This window comes from Sinohyriopsis cumingii, chromosome 3 (assembly GCF_028554795.1).
Source record: "Sinohyriopsis cumingii isolate HCF-2022 chromosome 3, ASM2855479v2, whole genome shotgun sequence".
Lineage (NCBI taxonomy): Eukaryota > Metazoa > Mollusca > Bivalvia > Unionida > Unionidae > Sinohyriopsis > Sinohyriopsis cumingii.
Genome location: NC_142963.1, coordinates 53695039 through 53714371, shown reverse-complemented (window position 1 = coordinate 53714371; position 19333 = coordinate 53695039). Strand labels below are relative to the sequence as shown.

At 34.3% G+C, this 19333-nt stretch overlaps 1 protein-coding gene across 1 annotated transcript in view; it reads right to left on the bottom strand.

Moving 5' to 3' along the window:
* Positions 1-19333, bottom strand: part of LOC149802875 (ferry endosomal RAB5 effector complex subunit 3-like) — a 61627-nt gene that overhangs the window by 36710 nt on the left and 5584 nt on the right. The window contains exon 2 of the mRNA XM_089952326.1: positions 760-944. Within this exon, the coding sequence (XP_089808452.1) occupies positions 760-919 (160 nt within the window). The 5' untranslated portion in view covers positions 920-944. The remainder of the gene's footprint in view (positions 1-759; positions 945-19333) is intronic.

The window sequence follows — 19333 nt, the reverse complement described above, 5'->3', positions numbered from 1 at the left end:
TAACCATTATTATCCTCCAGTCTTTATTTGGGCACCTAGTAGATCAAATGATATTATTGGACTTGACCATAAATGTCAGTCTTTGAAGTTTAATGTAGTTTTCAAGTTGCAAGTCTGCTGGTTGACCGTGAATAATAATTGTGAAAAAATTTACAGTAACATAAAATACTGTATGAGTGAAACTTATGAATTGAATGAGTTTTCTGCAGTGTGATCGTGTGAAGACACACACACACACACACACACATTCTTATTGCATTAATTTATTTTTGTGGGTATTGTATTTTGTAGTTTAAAAAAAATACATCTTTTGTTGCTACTTAAATTGGTGGATTGGGGAAGGGTGCCTGTTATTTCCACAAAAAACACACCATACATTGGGTCTTTTTTGTCTTGGGTCTTGTTTGTAGCAGCCATGAATTCCATAAAATTTTATACCCCACAAAAATGGTGAAAATATATACTGTATATACACATTAAAAATTACCAGTCATAACCATCAATGGATTTGTAAAGTTTAGGGTTATAATCATAATATTTATAAAGTTTTCACTTATTTTGATGTAAAAAACAAAAACCTTTGTTACAGATGAATATACAAATGAATGGACAAACACTGGACAAGTATGATGAACCTCAAGTCCTATTCAATGCAGGACATAAAAACAAATATATAATTCAAGAGATAATTCCATAAAATAGGTTACATTTCACTAAAAATATCCAAATTTTTAACAACATCAAAAATCTGAACAATACCTTTTTCAACAAAGCAAGGAATATTATGGGCATTCACCAATCTGCCAACCAAATCAGACACAGTCTGCTGTAGAGGTATTGTGACAGGAACAGTCAATTTAGAGTTGGTTCCCTTGCAGGAAAAGTGAAAGACAAATTCCTGTGGTTTACTTAATGGCATCTTGAGGTGTGTACTTTATCATATCCTGAAAATGATAAAAAGATAATCAAACTGATGATCTAATTAAAATATACAAAAAACACTTAAACAACCCACTGCCACATATAATAGAGAGCACAGTATTTCCTATGTCCAAAAATGTACAAACTACCGTATATACCTTGCTTATAAATCAGTTCTAACAGCAATGTGTGCTGGCAGATCAGGGTCTATCTTGCTTATAAATTGGGACTAACTGCAATATGCACTCACAGTTCTACTGATTACTCTTAACAAACTGATACACCTAGATCTGCTGGGACATTATGTGATGGCAAATCTGGGTATATGAAAGTTGGAGTTGGATCTGACTTAAAAGAGAGTATAGATGGTATATACAATGCATTACTTCTGTAAAAGATCTTGCACAAGTGTTCACTTGATGCAAAATTTAAGAAGCAAATTGAATAATGTTATATACCATTAGCTGCTTGCTGTGAGTTGCATAATGAATTATTCAATGAGTTTTTAAAAAATCACTCAAAAAACATTGACATTCTAGTTCTTTCCATGACATACTAGTGATGTTGCTTTGTGATGTCAAAACAGCTGAACTGCAAGAGAGCTTTATGAATATCAAATGTAAAGCATATGGAAAGATACCTATCAACATTACATGGGATCTTCTAATTTTGAAAATAGCTACAAGCTGATGAATGGGATATTTTCATGCAAAAGACGGATATTTTTGTGCAGAGGGTTGGAATATTATCACGCTGATCATTGATATTATCATGCAGACATCTGTGATATGCTGAAGACTGATATTATCATGCATAAGATTGATATTATCATGCATAAGACTGATATTATTATGCATAAGACTGATATTATCGTGCATAAGATTGATATAATCATGCATAAGGCTGATATGTATTATCATGCATAAGATTGATATTATCATGCATAAGATTGATATTATCATGCATAAGACTGATATTATCATGTATAAGATTGATATTATCATGCATAAGATTGATATTATCATGCATAAGACTGATATTATCATGCATAAGACTGATATTATCATGCATAAGATTGATATTACCATGCATAAGGCTGATATGTATTATCATGCAGAAGACCATGTGATATTATCATGCTGAAGACCATGATATGATCATGCTGAAGACAGATATCATGCTGAAGACTGGTATTATCATGATGAAAACTGTGATATTATCATGCTGAGGACCATGATATGATCATGCTGAAGGCTGTGATATTTTCATTCTGAAGTCTACTTAATATATCATGCTGATGACTGATATTATCATGCATACAACTGGTATTATCATGCTGAGACTGTGATATTATCATGCTGAAAACCATGATTTTATCATGCTGAAGACTGATATTATCATGACAATTTTTACTCAGACAATCATTTACTCTTTGACTGTATCTTTTACAGATAACATCTCCAATATCTTGCAATATCCGGACAAAGCTAAAACCATAATAAAATAGTAATTTCTCTCATGTGACACTCATGTAACCCATCCAATATCATCAATGATTTTAACATTTTGTAGCAATCTGATATTATGTAACAATTTAAAAGCATATTTAACACACTTTGAATAACATGTAACACAACACAATAGTCTGTCATATTCTCCAAATTTATGTCTGACACAAAGATTTAACAGAAAGGACTCTGAATACTTTCAATGAATTTTGAATCCAAATGACCCAAAATTTCAGAATCCTGGTCATTAACATAATATAGATTTTACAATAAAGTATCTAAGACTGCAAAGAGGATTATAGAATGAATGGAAGAAAAGAAGATGGAGAAGTACTAGGAACTGGAAGTGAGCTAAGGAGCAAAATGGATGGAAAACTTGGCTCATTCCAGTGGAATAAGGATGCAGGTCATTTCCTTTACAATTCACCTCTGTACACAAGGAATAAGAGGAACAGCATGGAAAATATCAGTGCAGACAAAGTGATCAATTGGATCTTTTTTTTTTTTTTTTTTTTGGGCACCAGACAGATGCCCCCCCTTTCCTAACTACATAAATTATTTATGTGTTTTTGTATTCCCCCAGATATGTTGTAATGTATTATTTCATCGTTTTTGTAACGTGAATTTAGGAGTTTGGGTATTTGTTCAATCCCTAGTGTATCTATAGAGGAGTATCTCCGAGAGTGATTTAGATTATCCTCTCGGTTAAACTTCCTCTATTTCGTTTTCTCTGTGACCTTGCTAGGGTCTCCTACATCCCATGTATGTTATCTGTTTGTGCTATTTGTTATGTATGCTATAATGTATTTTTGTTGGGATAGCTTGTTAAATCAAATTCTTGTAGTGTATAAGTTTTTCTACAATATTCCGTGTTCACATACCACGGAAGATCCTGTTTGTACTTTTGAATTTGGGAGAAAGGTGATTTCCCCTTAATTGTTTAATCTTAATGATTCTTATGAATGTGCTGTATCACCTTTCTTAATCAGATTAGACTGAGCTCCAGGGAGGGTTCACATTTTTTTTAATTATTATGCTTCTCCCCCATGGAGCTGGTCTATCTTTTAGTTATAAATGGTTCTAAATGTGTTTCAAAGTAATATTTGAGAGATAAAGTGAAAAAAAAAAAAAAAAAAACCAAAACAAAACAAAGATTAAATTTAGTTGGTTTGAGTTGCAAACCAAAATTTGATTATATATATTTTATTTAATTTTAGATAAGTTTTACATTTAAATTTTAATTTAAAAATTCAATTTCAATTCACATAAATTTTTGCTGGAGTTAGTGATAGAATAGATAGAATTTTAGTTTAAAATTTATTTTTCAAGAGGGGTTCCTTTCCAGATTCTGCCATGGGCCTGTTCACTTCGCGTAGCGCCATGTGACATAGCCCCATGGCCTCATCATCTGTACTTTCCCTCTTGAAATCTATTCTATATTAAAATTTAATAGGCCCACATATTTTAATTGTGTTTACTATAAAACTAGAAATTTTGTATAGCGTTTCTTTATTAAAATCCCCGTCAAAGTATAGTAGACTTTGCGGCTTAAAAGAGCTATTTTTATTTATTTCATTTATTATTATTGTTCTTTCATTTAGTGTTTCTCTGCAGTATAAAATTATATGTCTTTTACTATAAGACCCCACTTTACACAGCGGACATTTTGGCAGTACTCTGACCATACGCCGTCTCGCTGCCACCTCTCCTGTCAACCACGCATCATGCATGTATTTGAAGGTAAGGCTTTGTATTTTCAGGGACCCTAATCTAGACCAGTGCCCCCATGCTTTCTTCCAGTTCACATATAAGTTTTCTCTTTCTACTTTAGTTATTATGTTTTTGGTCATGTCATTTCTAATCCAATTATATGAGAGTTTTTCGTCTAAGTCCCAAAATTCTTTTTTATCTCTATATTTCATTAATAAGTCTTTTAAACTTTTATATTTTCTCGGTGCTTCTAGTAAAGGATCTGGCTGAAACATGAATTGGCAGCCTATGCTGACAGGCAGTCTCTGATGAACACTATCACCCAGCCATCCAAAGGGTGTACTGAGATAAGAGGCAAAACACCTGGGGAACTCAACTAATCATGTCTCTGTACCACAGTCAGACTGCATATTAGCACAATTATTTTAAAACTAAAGCACCCAAATTTCCTTTGGTAATAAAAATGGGTTAACTGACTTGATTCTCTTTGCTACTACAAATATTTCTTGATCCTTTGTCCAAGGAAATCTGAGTGTAAACATGAGATGCATATATCTGTAAAATGAAGTTGTAAATTTGTTTACCCTGTTAAAAAATACATTTTATAATTTCTTGCAGGCTCATCTTTGCAAATGTTGTTGTGTCAAAGAAAATCAGCATTTCAGTATTATTACAAAAGTGTTCTGTTGTGTGTATCTGTTGTTGCAATGCTATAGCTGTATCAGTGCAATTAGCTATATCAGCAAATAGTTCTGCTGCAAGGCCAGAGACATTTTCCAATATAAAAATAACTCAACCAAAATTTTCTCTCAGTAACTGAATTGAATCATTAATAAACAAAGAAACATGAGGCTCAAAACATGTTCAGTTGATTTAGCACATGAGTACAAGTTAGAATAGATTGAATTTTAATTGGTTGAAGTTTCATACTGATATGTTTTGAAGCAAGATACTTGTATAATACATATATGTAGTGTTTTGAGGGGGCAAAACTAATTTCAAGAGAAGTAGTACAAGACCAAACAAATGTGGCTCTCATAATATCTTCCAAGATGAATGAGTTGGATAAACTAATGACACAGCAATAGCTTGAGCTTCATGGGCCAAATTCCCAAAAGGAAAGGCCCGTCTCAGTGAGGGACTGATAACCTTTCTTGATAGTAAGGACAATCTGCTTGGAAATGATATATGTCTAAATATTAGCAGAGCCCTTAATAGGAAGGAAAAGACACTTCCATCTCTTTCTTTTCCATCTCTTTCTTATGCTTTTAGAAGTCGCCAAACAGAACCATACAACCTGAACTGGGCATACAAGTCTATCTTGATTACCCCTGTGCAGATACAACTGAGAGTGGACATCTCAAAAGCAAGAGGAACTAATAAGGCAGCTGGGTCCTTCCAAAAAATCCAGGTTTGCAAAGGAGAGAAAATGAGAACAGTTTTAAGGGTAAAGCTCTTGAAAGAAGGTCAATGGAGACTGACCCTTCTCCATGCCTTATAACATTCCAGACTGAGGCTATAGTCTGTCTTGAATTGTTCCTCCTGAAAATACTTGGTCTTTTATGGATACCAGAAAGCAATTTTTTTTGTAAATTATGTTTCTCCTAGAATACGTACCTGACTGTATTAATGTTAGGAATATCGGCTTTACTAGTTCCTGATTCCAGCCCTCCCGAAGAAGAAAATTTGTCTTTTCTATTATATAGTCAGAGACAAAGGGCAGTAACTCTTGTCCATTACCTCCCTTTGCCCCTACTGGAGGTGCTAGTTTTAAGCTAAGCAGAACATTGTGTAACATGATCCTCACATTGTGGGGAGGATGGGAGGGTATTAAAGTAACGTGATCAAGTAAATATTCTAGGTAACATATGATTTACTTTGCTTTGTCCTTTGAATACTTTAAAAGGTTTGACTGGAAGGAAAAGGCATCTTTGAACTCCACAAACTGGTTCAGACTGCTTCAGATAAAGTTAAAGCACACACCAGGTCCCAACTGAAAGCCGACAGGGTCATGTTAATAAAGCAGAAGTGAAGAAGGGGCCAGCAAGTTTCCTTCCTGGGTCCCATTTAGCATTGGGGTTGTTTTTGAACATCCTGCATCCCTTTGAAAAACTTTGCTGAAGGCCCTGAGGAGCAATAAGGATGAACAACGCATTCTATAACCCAGAAGTAGATTAAGGGATTGGTGTTGTTGGTCCATCAGGTCCTGGGATGATATGGAGGGAATGAGACTATTTCTGTCTCCAAGGAAGCAGCCTTCAGATGGTTCTTATTGAGATCCAATAAAACCTCTGAAGTGACCAGGAACAATATCCTTGCAAAAGTTGGGTAGCTCTGCTAACATCTTCATGGACGTAGAAAGGCATGCCTGAAGGTTTTGTTGTTGTTGTTGTTGTTGTAGGGTTTAACGCCATTTTTCAGCACACGATAGGCTATACATGGTGGCCAGTATTAATGGTGGAGGAAAAACCCTGGAAAACCCTGGAAAGAATCACCGACCCACAAGAAGCTACTGGCAAGCTTTCTCACATACCCACATTAGCCGAATCTGAGACTCAAACCCACACAGACAGAGATGAGATGGCAGTGATCCATAATGGAGAGCGCTTTAGACCACTCAGACACTTGGGGCCCCTCCTGAAGGTTTTGGCAATTGCCTGCAGCAAGCACTGTATCATAGCTATATATGGTGATTCCTCATTCAACAAACTCAATAAAGTTGCTGAAAGAAAGATTGTGATGTGAGGCTGTGATGATGATCAACCAGCTAGCTTTAAGTTCCAGCATATAAATTGTAAGGTGAGCCCAAGTCACCACATCTGAAGGGTGGGTGGGGGTAATGGACCAGGCAGGAGAGTCCATTCTGTATTCAGTGTCCAGAGTTGTATTAATTTTGGGCTTTACAAGCATTTTGCCCACAGACTGCACTATACAATCTATAAAATATGGTATATGACATCAAGAGGGCTTAAACACAGAATCTTAATGTTATTTATGCAAAGCCATCAATAATGGAATGTCACTGGCATCTCCATGAAGAAATATCCATATATTTATTACATTTGCTTATCTTACAAAATGACAATAAAGTTATGCATTTGAATTATATTCTGGTGATATCTGCTGTCCCAGCCAAATGAAGCATTAAGAGGCTTGTAAAATAGAAGACGACAAAAGAAAGTCAAATATGATCAAGTTTTGAAGTACAGCCAGATGTTATGAAACTTAATTAAAAATAAATAATGTTTTTTGCATGCACCATTCAGTACTTCACATACCAATACAGAATTCTTGCACATTTTTTTCCATATATATTTCCGATTAAACAGAATAAACATGATGTAAGATATAATGCATTTCTACTCCAAAAGACCATTAACTATCACAAAAAGATGTAGCTCATCTGTCTCCACTGAGAATATGTAGATGGGTCTATTTCCATGGTCTACTGGTGTCCTACCAGTTCCTGTCAATAACAGGCCTGGCCCTAAGGCAAGGCAAATGAGGCAATCACCTTGGGCCTCATGCTAACTCGCAATGCAATTTTTTGCTTGGGGCCCCATGCTCATTGCTTGCTGCCTTGAGAACGAACATCCTAGGGCTGGGCCTGGTAAATAATACAAGTGTTATTTCAAAATCAACTTTCAGTATATTTTCTTAAAGATTAAAATTAACTTACCTCATTATCTAAAATCTCCTAAATTGTTCCGCTGAGAATATCTTGTTGCCTTGGCTATTTCTAACTAAAGATTTCTGTACAAGGATTTACTTTTATATTTGTTACAATTTTGGTTAAACCTGTAAAGATATTTTGCAATAAAAATTTGTTTTCATAGATCCAGTTTAAAAAACTGCCCATCTGAATAAATTTGGTGTTTTTAATTTGCATTTACTGGAAATTACCACAAGGTAGCCACGCTGGATATCAGACTGGTAATATTTCCATTTTGGACAAACTACTGGTAAACATCATGTCTTTTGGTGAAAGCATAATAGTGATAAGAAAATTTTCAAGATGGCAATTGTGGCTGCCAGTTCAGTGCCATTTTCATTTAGGACCAACTAGACATAAGAAGTCATTTGGTGATGAGCTGATGTTGATATGGCCATCCATGCAAAAGGAGTAGCAATAACAAGATTTTCAAGATGGCTAATGTGGTGGCCATATTTGATATCTGAACTGCACCATTTTCATAAGGGACTAACTAGAATAGGTGATGAATGTGTAAACAAAATTAAATGTCAATCCTTAAGGTAGTTTATGAGTAGCAATAATTATCTTCTACTAATGGACACATGGACTGTGAATGATGGACAACAGACTATCCTACAAGTTCTTATCTATAACCAGTAGAGCTAATAACTAAATAAATCCATCAATCATTGTTTCCTAGAGCCCAATTACTAAGTTACTCATAAAGACCTGTATTTATCCATTTCACTGGCTTACAGCTAACTGTTATATTTTCAACCATATATACTTTCTCCAACACTGCTGCACAAAATTCAAGCTTTATTTTAATACTAATACTTTTAATCTTGACTGAGATGTCAGGTCCACCTTTGATATTGCTGTAATATGCTTTACATCCTGTACTCAAGCCACATTGATATATATCTTGTGTCACATTTTCTGGTCTCAAATTCAGTAATGATTGGGACAAAATGTCAAATCTATGTCATGCTGATCAATACTGAAATTAATATTACCCATATCCACACTAACTGATACTACATGTTTTGAAATCCCCTCCACTTTTACTGGACAGACAAATATGTACAAAATCACAAGCATCTTGACATGTATGCCGATACAACTCCACCATGGTGGGTCTGGTCAACAGTACTGATTGACATTGAACAGCTACTGAATGAAGACCACCCATGGCAAGACAGAGATGTCAAGAGTGATTTACAACCATATACCATTTGAGGAATCAGTCATCTTTATTTTGATTATATACTTGGACAATAAAAAAAATATCCCAATAGTTTTTTGTATATTCAGTAGATGTCTAGACTCATTTCAAAAAGGCTGATTGACTTTTTTCCCAATAAATTTAAGCTTTTACTTTATTCAATGAAATCTTAAAATTTTTACCCAGACCTGGCTGTATAGTTTGCAGGGCACAAGGTGCCATGATGGCAGTTGGGCCTGGCTGGTAGAGTTACTGCAGTATGCCTAATTGGAGGGCAACTGCTTTTCAAGACTTGTAAAAAAGCCAGACCTGATTTTATTTTATTTCAAAGAAATTTAAACAAACTTATGCACTGACATGACGAGAGGAACCCTTTCTTGGGCTTCTCTTGAATAAACATAAATTTATCTTACTGTTGGAAAAGAAAAATAATCCTCTGAGAAATGGACAAATAAATTAAAAACTTACAATCACTTATGTTTAAAACCACAACCATTCAAACTGAAAACAGTGAAATGCAAATCACGTGCTCAGACCTTAAGCAGTAATTGCCCAGTAACGAGGATGAATCAATACAATTCTGAACTAGTTTAATTCTGATTGCATGTGTACTGTAAGGAACTGACCATTTAATGTACTTGGCTAAAATATTCTTACCAAACTGGCTAATTTTTTCCCTTTCATTACAAGATAACTTCCTTTCAAGAAAAATAAGGAATGGAATACTGTATTTTTTATGCTACAAATCAGAACAACGCAATTGTTTTGAGGCATTTAATTCATGAAAATTAAATTGTCTCTCTCTAAATGGGCTAGATTTTTGTGGATGTGTACAGAAATTAACGCAGGGACCATTGTCAACCCTTGTAAAATGTTGACAAGGATTTGCATCAAAAATATGCTGTCAATTTCTGCTTGTTTAAAAAAAAAATTAATTGTACAAAGCTGTCTGACTTGACGCTTTGTAACAACCTCAATTATGGTCCCACCATTAACAATGGGAGTTTGAGAATTGTTCTAAATTAAACCGAACTCAAGCTATTGCTGAATTAAATAATAGTGTGGAAAAAGGGTCAAGTCTCATAAATACAGAGAATTTAATTTTCAACAAATGTACTGCATGTAATGGCAACCGCTTCGCACATATTGTATTATTTACTAACTTGTGCATGTCTGTGTGTGGGGGGGGGGATTTTGATGTTCAAGTTTACATGGTGATAAAAATATACAGGTACATAATTGACATTCAGGTAGATAACTGATGTACTGTATATATGGTACACGCAAATGGGTAACCATTTGTCACGGTTCAAGGATGTTTTGAGCTTTTATATAGACAAGTTACTCATAATTTCTGTTGGTAAATTAAAAGGCAGGAATTAATTTTGATACAAGTTTGATACAAGTTAGTTCTACAGAAAGGGAGCCAAATGATTGAATGACATACAGTACATCTTATCGTTAATAACAAAAGGTTGAATTTCATCTTTAAGTGTTTCAGAGCATGACCTTTGTCCATCTGAAACAAGTATTGTTCATTTCACACAACATCACGAATGATATCCGCATGTTTCTCACTGAATTTGTATGTCAGTATCTCAATATGTAGCTAAAATTGCTGTATTTGTTTAATGCACAAATAATTTAAACCTAATTCCATTCATTCTAAACAAGCTAAAACAGACTGAAATGTGTACAAGTAATCTGCCATATTCATCCTGAGTTCTGGAAGAGTCAATATTTGATACTGCAAGGAAATAAAAGGGTGGCAACTACATTATGGTGAATGTAGCCAAGTAGGAAAGCTGGTCACTCCTTCATAAACAAATCAATTCTTCCACAGGCTGTGGCAGCATCATAGAATTTGACATAAACAGACCACTCTCAGGTCCAGTCCTAGGATGTGCAGGGTCCAAGGCAGCATGCGGCACCCAAGGCAGCAAGCGATGAGCACAGGGCCCTAAGCAAAAAAACTGCATTGCGAGTTAATGCGGGGCCCAAGGCAGTTGCCTCGTTTGCTCTGCCCTAGGACTGGGCCTGACCACCCTATTTCAGCACGTAATGAATGCGAGTGTTACGCTGTTTGTAGAGTACAAATGGTGTTGAAACAGTATGTGTGTCAAACAGATTAAGTAATTTTACGTACATTTAAAGCCAATGATATGAAAATTCACTGGGCTATAGACATGGATATCATTTGTGATGCTGTGTGGAATGAACTTTAATATGACTGACACAAGGAATCGATGATGATAAAAAGATAAATGCTAAACAATGAAACTAAAGCTGTATTGATGAGTTCAAAAAGTTTTTCTTTCTATCACTAAGTTTTCTTTAGCCATTGGTTATTCAGTGTAATTTACCTATCCTCGAGTACATTGTGTAGTGTCAACATAAATGGCAAAGGAAGCAAACATGCAGAAGAGCTGCTGTTATGCTTTTAATACACAAATCAGATAGTGCCTGAAATCTGTTTATAGAATTATAATTATTACATTGCAAAGTATACACATATTCTAATGCATTTTGTTGCTGGATAAGTGTTGCATAGGCCTGCACATCACTGCCTTCTACCTGTTGGTATGTGCACAACTTTTGCTTATGTCCTAGTTAATTACAAAGATGGCAATGAATCTGTTTTCCATGCAGACATAATAGTACACACATGAGCTGTTGTGCTAGATCAATGAGCTGTTATTTTCAAAATGTGCATGTATCAATCCAGGTGTATCTTTGATGACTTTTTGTATATAAAAAATGCTACTTTGATATTTGATACAAAATAATATATTTGAAATTCAAATAAAGATATAAAGTCTCAATCATGCTTTTTAAAGCAATAATTTTTGCTGTTGCATGTTGATGAAGCAACTGTCAGAACCAAGCTTTCTCAAGTTTCAATTACCTCTCTATCATTATTCATCACATTTTTTCAGTATCAAAAAGTATGCAAATTACTCTCGAATGAGGTAATTATGTAGATAAATCAGTGTCTCTATCTCTGAAGCTCTTTAGATCAAAAACAGTTAACCATGCCCATATTATCAAGACCACATCCACTCCACCATGGTCACTGGATGAGACTCCATAAAAAAGCGTGGTGTGCAGAGCTATTCTCCACTATATGTTGTGGCAACTGCCAACTCCGCCTGGATGCGAGGAGATGGAGAATTTTCTTTGCTTTCTTTATTCTCTCCACCTTCACTGCAGTGCACGGGGGGTTTCAACAATTTGCCTGAACTGTACTGAACTTGTCCCCAACCTTCAACCTCCATATTAAAAAAGTTATATCCAGACTGTTTAAATAATTTCTGTTCTAAAGAATTTATTTAAGATACACCAATTTTTAGTGAAATATGTTTTTCATCTGTTACACTGGTCAACAGTGAAATCATTACTGACTTGAAAAGGCCCTAATCTGTAGTATTTTGGTGTGCCGAACACGAATATAACCGTGAAAAATTTGTATTGGCTCTCGTTTTGAAGATATTCATATACCTCATTTTCTATGTTTCACTGTGTAAATTTCTCCAGTAGGACTGCAGCAACATCCGGAATAATGATGTAACATTGCATAATACCATCATGCTCACATCATCCACAGTTGATTGCATCATTTTCTGATGCAATGCAATACTAATGCCATGCGGCTGCTGAAGTAAGTTGACGTCAGCAGTGTACTATACATGTGTAGGCCTATTATACTAATGCCAGGCGGCTGCTGAAGCTGACGTAAGCAGTGTACTATATAAAGCCCAATCAGATAGGTTCAGCATTTAAAATATTTTAGACGTTGTGCGAGACAGTTCAAGCTACTGTTACATAAAACTTATTATTTTATCCATTTACGTACAATAAAGAACAGTAATGCCTCGAAAGTGTGTTAATACCGCGGACAATTTTTGCTATATTTGTGGGGAAGTGACATTTGCCAACCAGAAGAAAAGTATCAATTCTCAAGTGAAGAAGGCATATCATCTTTACTTCGGATGCAAGGTTGGTGACCAAGACAAGCCTTGGGCTCCGCATATATGCTGTGCTACATGTACAACACAGCTTTCACAGTGGTTGAATTGCAAAAGGTCATCAATGCCGTTTGCAGTCCCAATGGTGTGGAGAGAGCCAAGCAACCACCTAAATGACTGTTACTTCTGCTTGGTTCCTCCTCTTTCCGGCGGAATAACGAAGCGAAAGAAGTCGAGAATAGTCTACCCAAACATTCCGTCTGCATTGAGACCAGTTCCACATGGTGAGGGACTTCCTATTCCAGAACCTCCAGCAGAATATTCTCTTGATTCATCTGACGAAGACAAAGGTGAGTCGACCTGTTCTTCTCCTGGTCCATCAGCATGCAGTGATCCAGATTTTCACTGTGGTGCATCATCAACCCCACACAGAATAACACAGGAAGAACTAAATGACCTGATTCGTGATTTGGACTTATCAAAGAACAAGGCAGAATTGCTAGGATCAAGACTCCAACAATGGAATCTTCTAGAAGAAGATGTCACAATTACTGCATATCGAAAGCGCCACCAGCAATTGGAGCCTTTCTTCAGAAAGGAAAGTAATCTGATATTCTGTTCCGATATTGAGGGCCTCATGAATGCTTTAAAAATCACTCATGACCCACAAGAATGGAGACTATTTGTGGACTCTTCGAAACTGAGTCTCAAGGCTGTGCTTTTGCACAATGGAAACATTCTTCCATCTATTCCAGTAGCGTATGCTGTCCACATGAAAGAGACATACGATAACTTAAGGCAGCTACTGAATTCCATTGAGTATAACAAGTACAGCTGGCACCTCTGTGGTGATTTGAAGGTAGTTGCCCTTTTAATGGGACTGCAGCAAGGATATACAAAATACATGTGTTTCTTATGCGAGTGGGATAGCCGAGCAAGGGAAATGCACTACATGAGGAAGGAATGGACTCACAGGCAGAATGTAGCCATTGGAGAGAAGAATATCCAACACCCAGCTCTGGTTGAGGCTCAGAAAATCTTGCTACCACCCCTTCACATCAAACTAGGTTTGATGAAGAACTTCGTGAAAGCCATTGACCGGACTTTGCCAGCATTCCGATACCTGCATGAAAAATTCCCTCGACTCAGCGAAGCAAAGATTAAAGAGGGAGTTTTTGTGGGTCCTCAGATTCGAGAGCTTTTCAAAGATGACCGGTTCAACAACTTGCTGGAAGGTGACGCGAAACAAGCATGGAATGCTTTTCGCCTAGTTTCTACAAACTTCCTCGGAAATGTTAGGGCAGAAAACTATAAGGAACTAGTAGAAGACATGTTGATGAAGTATAAGAAACTTGGCTGCAATATGTCTCTAAAGATTCACTTCCTTCATTCCCATTTGGATTTCTTTCCTAGCAACTGTGGTATTGTTAGTGATGAACACGGCGAACGTTTTCATCAAGATATCGCAACAATGGAACAAAGATACCAGGGAAAATGGTCCACTACAATGCTGGCTGACTACTGCTGGACACTCCTCAGAGATGCTCCCGAACAGCTGTACAAGAGACAGGCGAAGAAATCTAAGATGTAGTCAATGACTTGATTTTTTATAGGTAGGCTATTACAGTTGACCTTTTACTATTGGAATGCATTTCGTTATGTAAACATTAATTTCTTGCAGATTACAAAAAAACTAGAGCCAATTTTGCAATTTGACTGTCATATTCGTGTTCAGCACATAAAAATTGATAAGAATTGACTAATTTTATTTCAGTAACATGACTTTTGTAAAAATTTGTTGTCCAGTGTTATCTCTTTAAGTTTTTCCTCTGTCAGTTTTGCAGTTCGATTGCTTGTATCTGGTAGCTGTATAGTCTTCTTCTGAACTAAGAAACCTTGAAAGTGTACGAGTTTTTATCATCTTTTTAGCATTCTCCCCAAAAATGGCTTTACCAAATAAATATCTGGAATAGTGACCATTTTCTTTACCCATGGTCTTTACTTGTGATTATTTATTTGTCCCCTTTTCTTCCATTACAATGACTAGCTTAAAGAAAAATGTCTGTGGAGAAACATAATCATCGTTGCTGGATATTTCATGCAGATTGTGCATGTACAGCTCTCTTATTATTATGCCTTTCATAATAACATGATTCCATATACAATGCTACGGACCATGTGACAGAAAACTCAACTATTGTTCTTGAATTGGTCAATCTAATGTATGACGAGAAGCTTAGTAATACATATTTCATTTTCAAAACATTATTATTGGACAAAATGAAATGCATTTTCAAATATTACTATATATCTTACCAATATATACATGAATTTATTGAACTTTTTTTATTATTCTTGCTATATTGCTTTTCAGTCATGCATTCTGCAGTTATGCTCCTCAACAACCTAGTTATATCACTGCAAATATGACCCATTACAATTTTAATTCCAATTTCAATTCCATAAAGGTTAAGATAGTATAAAATAAATAGGGAATGTGTACCTATATCATCTTTGTAAATTTAAAAAAAGAAATTATAATTATCACTTAACAGGTTTCATTTCTCACCAACACCATGCATAGTGATAGTCTACTTTCTTTTGATATACAATAAAGATTAGAAACCATACAGATATAAAGATTAGAAACCATACAGACATACAATAAAGATTAGAAACCATACAGATATAAAGATTAGAAACCATACAGATATAAAGATTAGAAACCATACAGACATACAATAAAGATTAGAAACCATACAGATATAAAGATTAGAAACCATACAGACATACAATAAAGATTAGAAACCATACAGATATAAAGATCAGAAACCATACAGAGATAAAGAATAGAAACCATACAGATATAAAGATTAGAAACCATACAGATATAAAGTTTAGAAACCATACAGATATAAAGAATAGAAACAATACAGATATAAAGATTAGAAACCATACAGATATAAAGATTAAAAACCATACAGATATAAAGGTTGGAAACAATACAGATATAAAGAATGGAAACAATACAGATATAAAGATTGGAAACCATACAGATAAAAAGATTAGAAACCATACAGATATAAAGATTAGAAACCATACAGATACAAAAATTAGAAACATACAGATATAAAGATTAAAAACCATACAGATATATAGGTTGGAAACAATACAGATATAAAGATTGGAAACCATACAGATATAAAGATTAGAAACCATAGATATAAAGATTAGAAATCCTACAGATAAAAAGATTAGAAACCATAGATATAAAGACTGGAAACCATACAGATAAAAAGATTAGAAACCACACATATAAATATTAGAAACCATACAGACATGCAATAAATATTAGAAACTGTACAGATATAAAGATTAGAAACCATACAGACATACAATAAATATTAGAAACTGTGCAGATATAAAGATTAGAAACCATACAGACATACAATAAATATTAGAAACCATACAGATATAAAGATTAGAAACCATACAGATATAAAGATTAGAAACCGTACAGATATAAAGATTAGAAACCATACAGATATAAAGAATAGAACCATACAGACATACAATAAATATTAGAAACCATACAGATATAAAGATTAGAAACCATACATACATACAATAAATATTAGAAACCATACAGATATAAAGATTAGAAACCATACAGGCATACAATAAATATTAGAAACCATACAGATATAAAGATTAGAAACCATACAGACATACAATAAATATTAGAAACCATACAGATATAAAGATTAGAAACCATACAGACATACAATAAAGATTAGAAACCATACAGATATAAAGATTAGAAACCATACAGATATAAAGATTAGAAACCATACAGACATACAATAAATATTAGAAACCATACAGATATAAAGTTTAGAAACCGTACAGATATAAAGTTTAGAAACTGTACAGATATAGAGATTAGAAATCGTACAGCTATAAAGTTTAGAAACCATACAGACATACAATAAATATTAGAAACCATACAGATATAAAGATTAGAAACCATACAGACATACAATAAATATTAGAAACCGTACAGATATAAAGATTAGAAACCATACAGACATACAATAAATATTAGAAACTGTACAGATATAAAGATTAGAAACCATACAGACATACAATAAATATTAGAAACCATACAGATATAAAGATTAGAAACCATACAGACATACAATAAATATTAGAAACCATACAGATATAAAGTTTAGAAACCGTACAGATATAAAGTTTAGAAACTGTACAGATATAGAGATTAGAAATCGTACAGCTATAAAGTTTAGAAACCATACAGACATACAATAAATATTAGAAACCATACAGATATAAAAATTAGAAACCATACAGACATACAATAAATATTAGAAACCATACAGATATAAAGTTTAGAAACCGTACAGATATAAAGTTTAGAAACTGTACAGATGTAGAGATTAGAAATCATACAGATATAAAGATTAGAAACCATACAGATATAAAGATTAGAAACCATACAGACATAAAGATTAGAAACCACAAAGATATAAAGATTAGAAACCACAGAGATATAAACATTAGAAACCAGAGATATAAAGATTAGATACCACAGAGATATACAATAAAGATTAGAAACCATAGAGATATAAAGATTAGAAACCAAAGAGATATAAAGATTAGAAACCAGAGAGATATAAAGATTAGAAACCATACAGATTAGAAACCACAGAGATATAAAGATTAGAAACCAGAGATATAAAGATTAGAAACCATAGAGATATACAATAAAGATTAGAAACCATAGAGATATAAAGATTAAAAGCCAAAGAGATATAAAAATTAGAAACCATACAGATATAAAGATTAGAAACCATACAGCAGCATGTAGGCTGTCCTTCATAATAAATTATTTTTTCATCAAATGATAACAATAAAATGATTTAAAGGTAAATAATGTAGTTTAAAATCAAATATCCAACAGTTTATTAGTGCCACCAAACTGCTGCATTTCAAATTGCATGGAACACCCTCTAAATCTGACACTTCCCAGCATGCAAAGCCACACTTGACATACAAGATCTATCCAGTACATCTGTAATTTAGTATTGATAATATAATGTCTTAGGACAAAATCAAAATCTCAAATATCTGAACAAAAGTTAAACTTTGATTTTGATGAATAACCAATGTCTTAATTTATTCACATGATATATAAGTATGTTTCTCAATAATGTTCCAAATTTTAGAGTTTTACACAATTCAAATTTGTAATGATTATAGTGTAATTATTTTGACAATGATACTAATGCCAATAAGCACTCGATACAGAAATTAATATTGTAATTTCCATCAATGTCTGCCTAAATGTTCTCAAAATAATGTTAAGTTGACATTACTCATGCAGTGAATATAGGGGCCCCGAGTGGCAGAGTGGTCTAAAGCACTATATGTTACGGATCACTGCCATCTCAACTCTGTCTGCGTGGGTTCGAGTCTCGGATTCGTCCAATGTGGGTATGTGAGAAAGCTTGCCAGTAGCTTCTTGAGGGTCAGTGGTTCTTTCCGGGGATTTCCCGGGTTCTTCCTCCACCATTAATACTGGCCGCCATGTACAGCCGATCGTGTGCTGAAAAATGGTGTTAAACCCTACAAAAACAACAACAGCAGCAGTGAATATAAATAAAAAGTACTACAAATACTATAATTTATTACAAATTTAATTCTTAAATGCATACAACTACTTAGTCATCCATGACATGAACGAGTAATAAAATTGTTTCCTCTTACTTGTCTCCTACTCCACAGGCATGAATTCAGCACATGCTTTTTCTCATACTGACATGTAAACAAGATGGATTTACTGTGCTTCAGTTCTGCATTTCAAACAACACATTTATAAGTTGATATTGATTGCTGGTTTTCAAAGTCACTATGAAAATGAAAGAGTTATTTAAATTTTAAAATCTATGACTTTCAATATCCATGATGTGAATTAGCAGGATGCCAGTATAGGTGAGTTCCTACATGATGTAATAAGAAATGGTTTTTTGTCTCCCTTTGAAGCACTGCCTCAGTTGATGTGATGAACGTCTTGGTCTTTTTGCTAGGTACAGCCTAACTTTTAAATAAAGTTCAGGTCACTATTTTAAATGAGCGACCTAAATATGTTGAATTATTAAAGATAAACCCTTCAATAATAATTTAAGAACATTATAAAGCATGTAATTCATTGAGAATTTAACTACAATGCTTCAAACTTGATGGTTTTATCAAGGATAAACCATGAGTTCTGCCAAATGAGAGATCATCT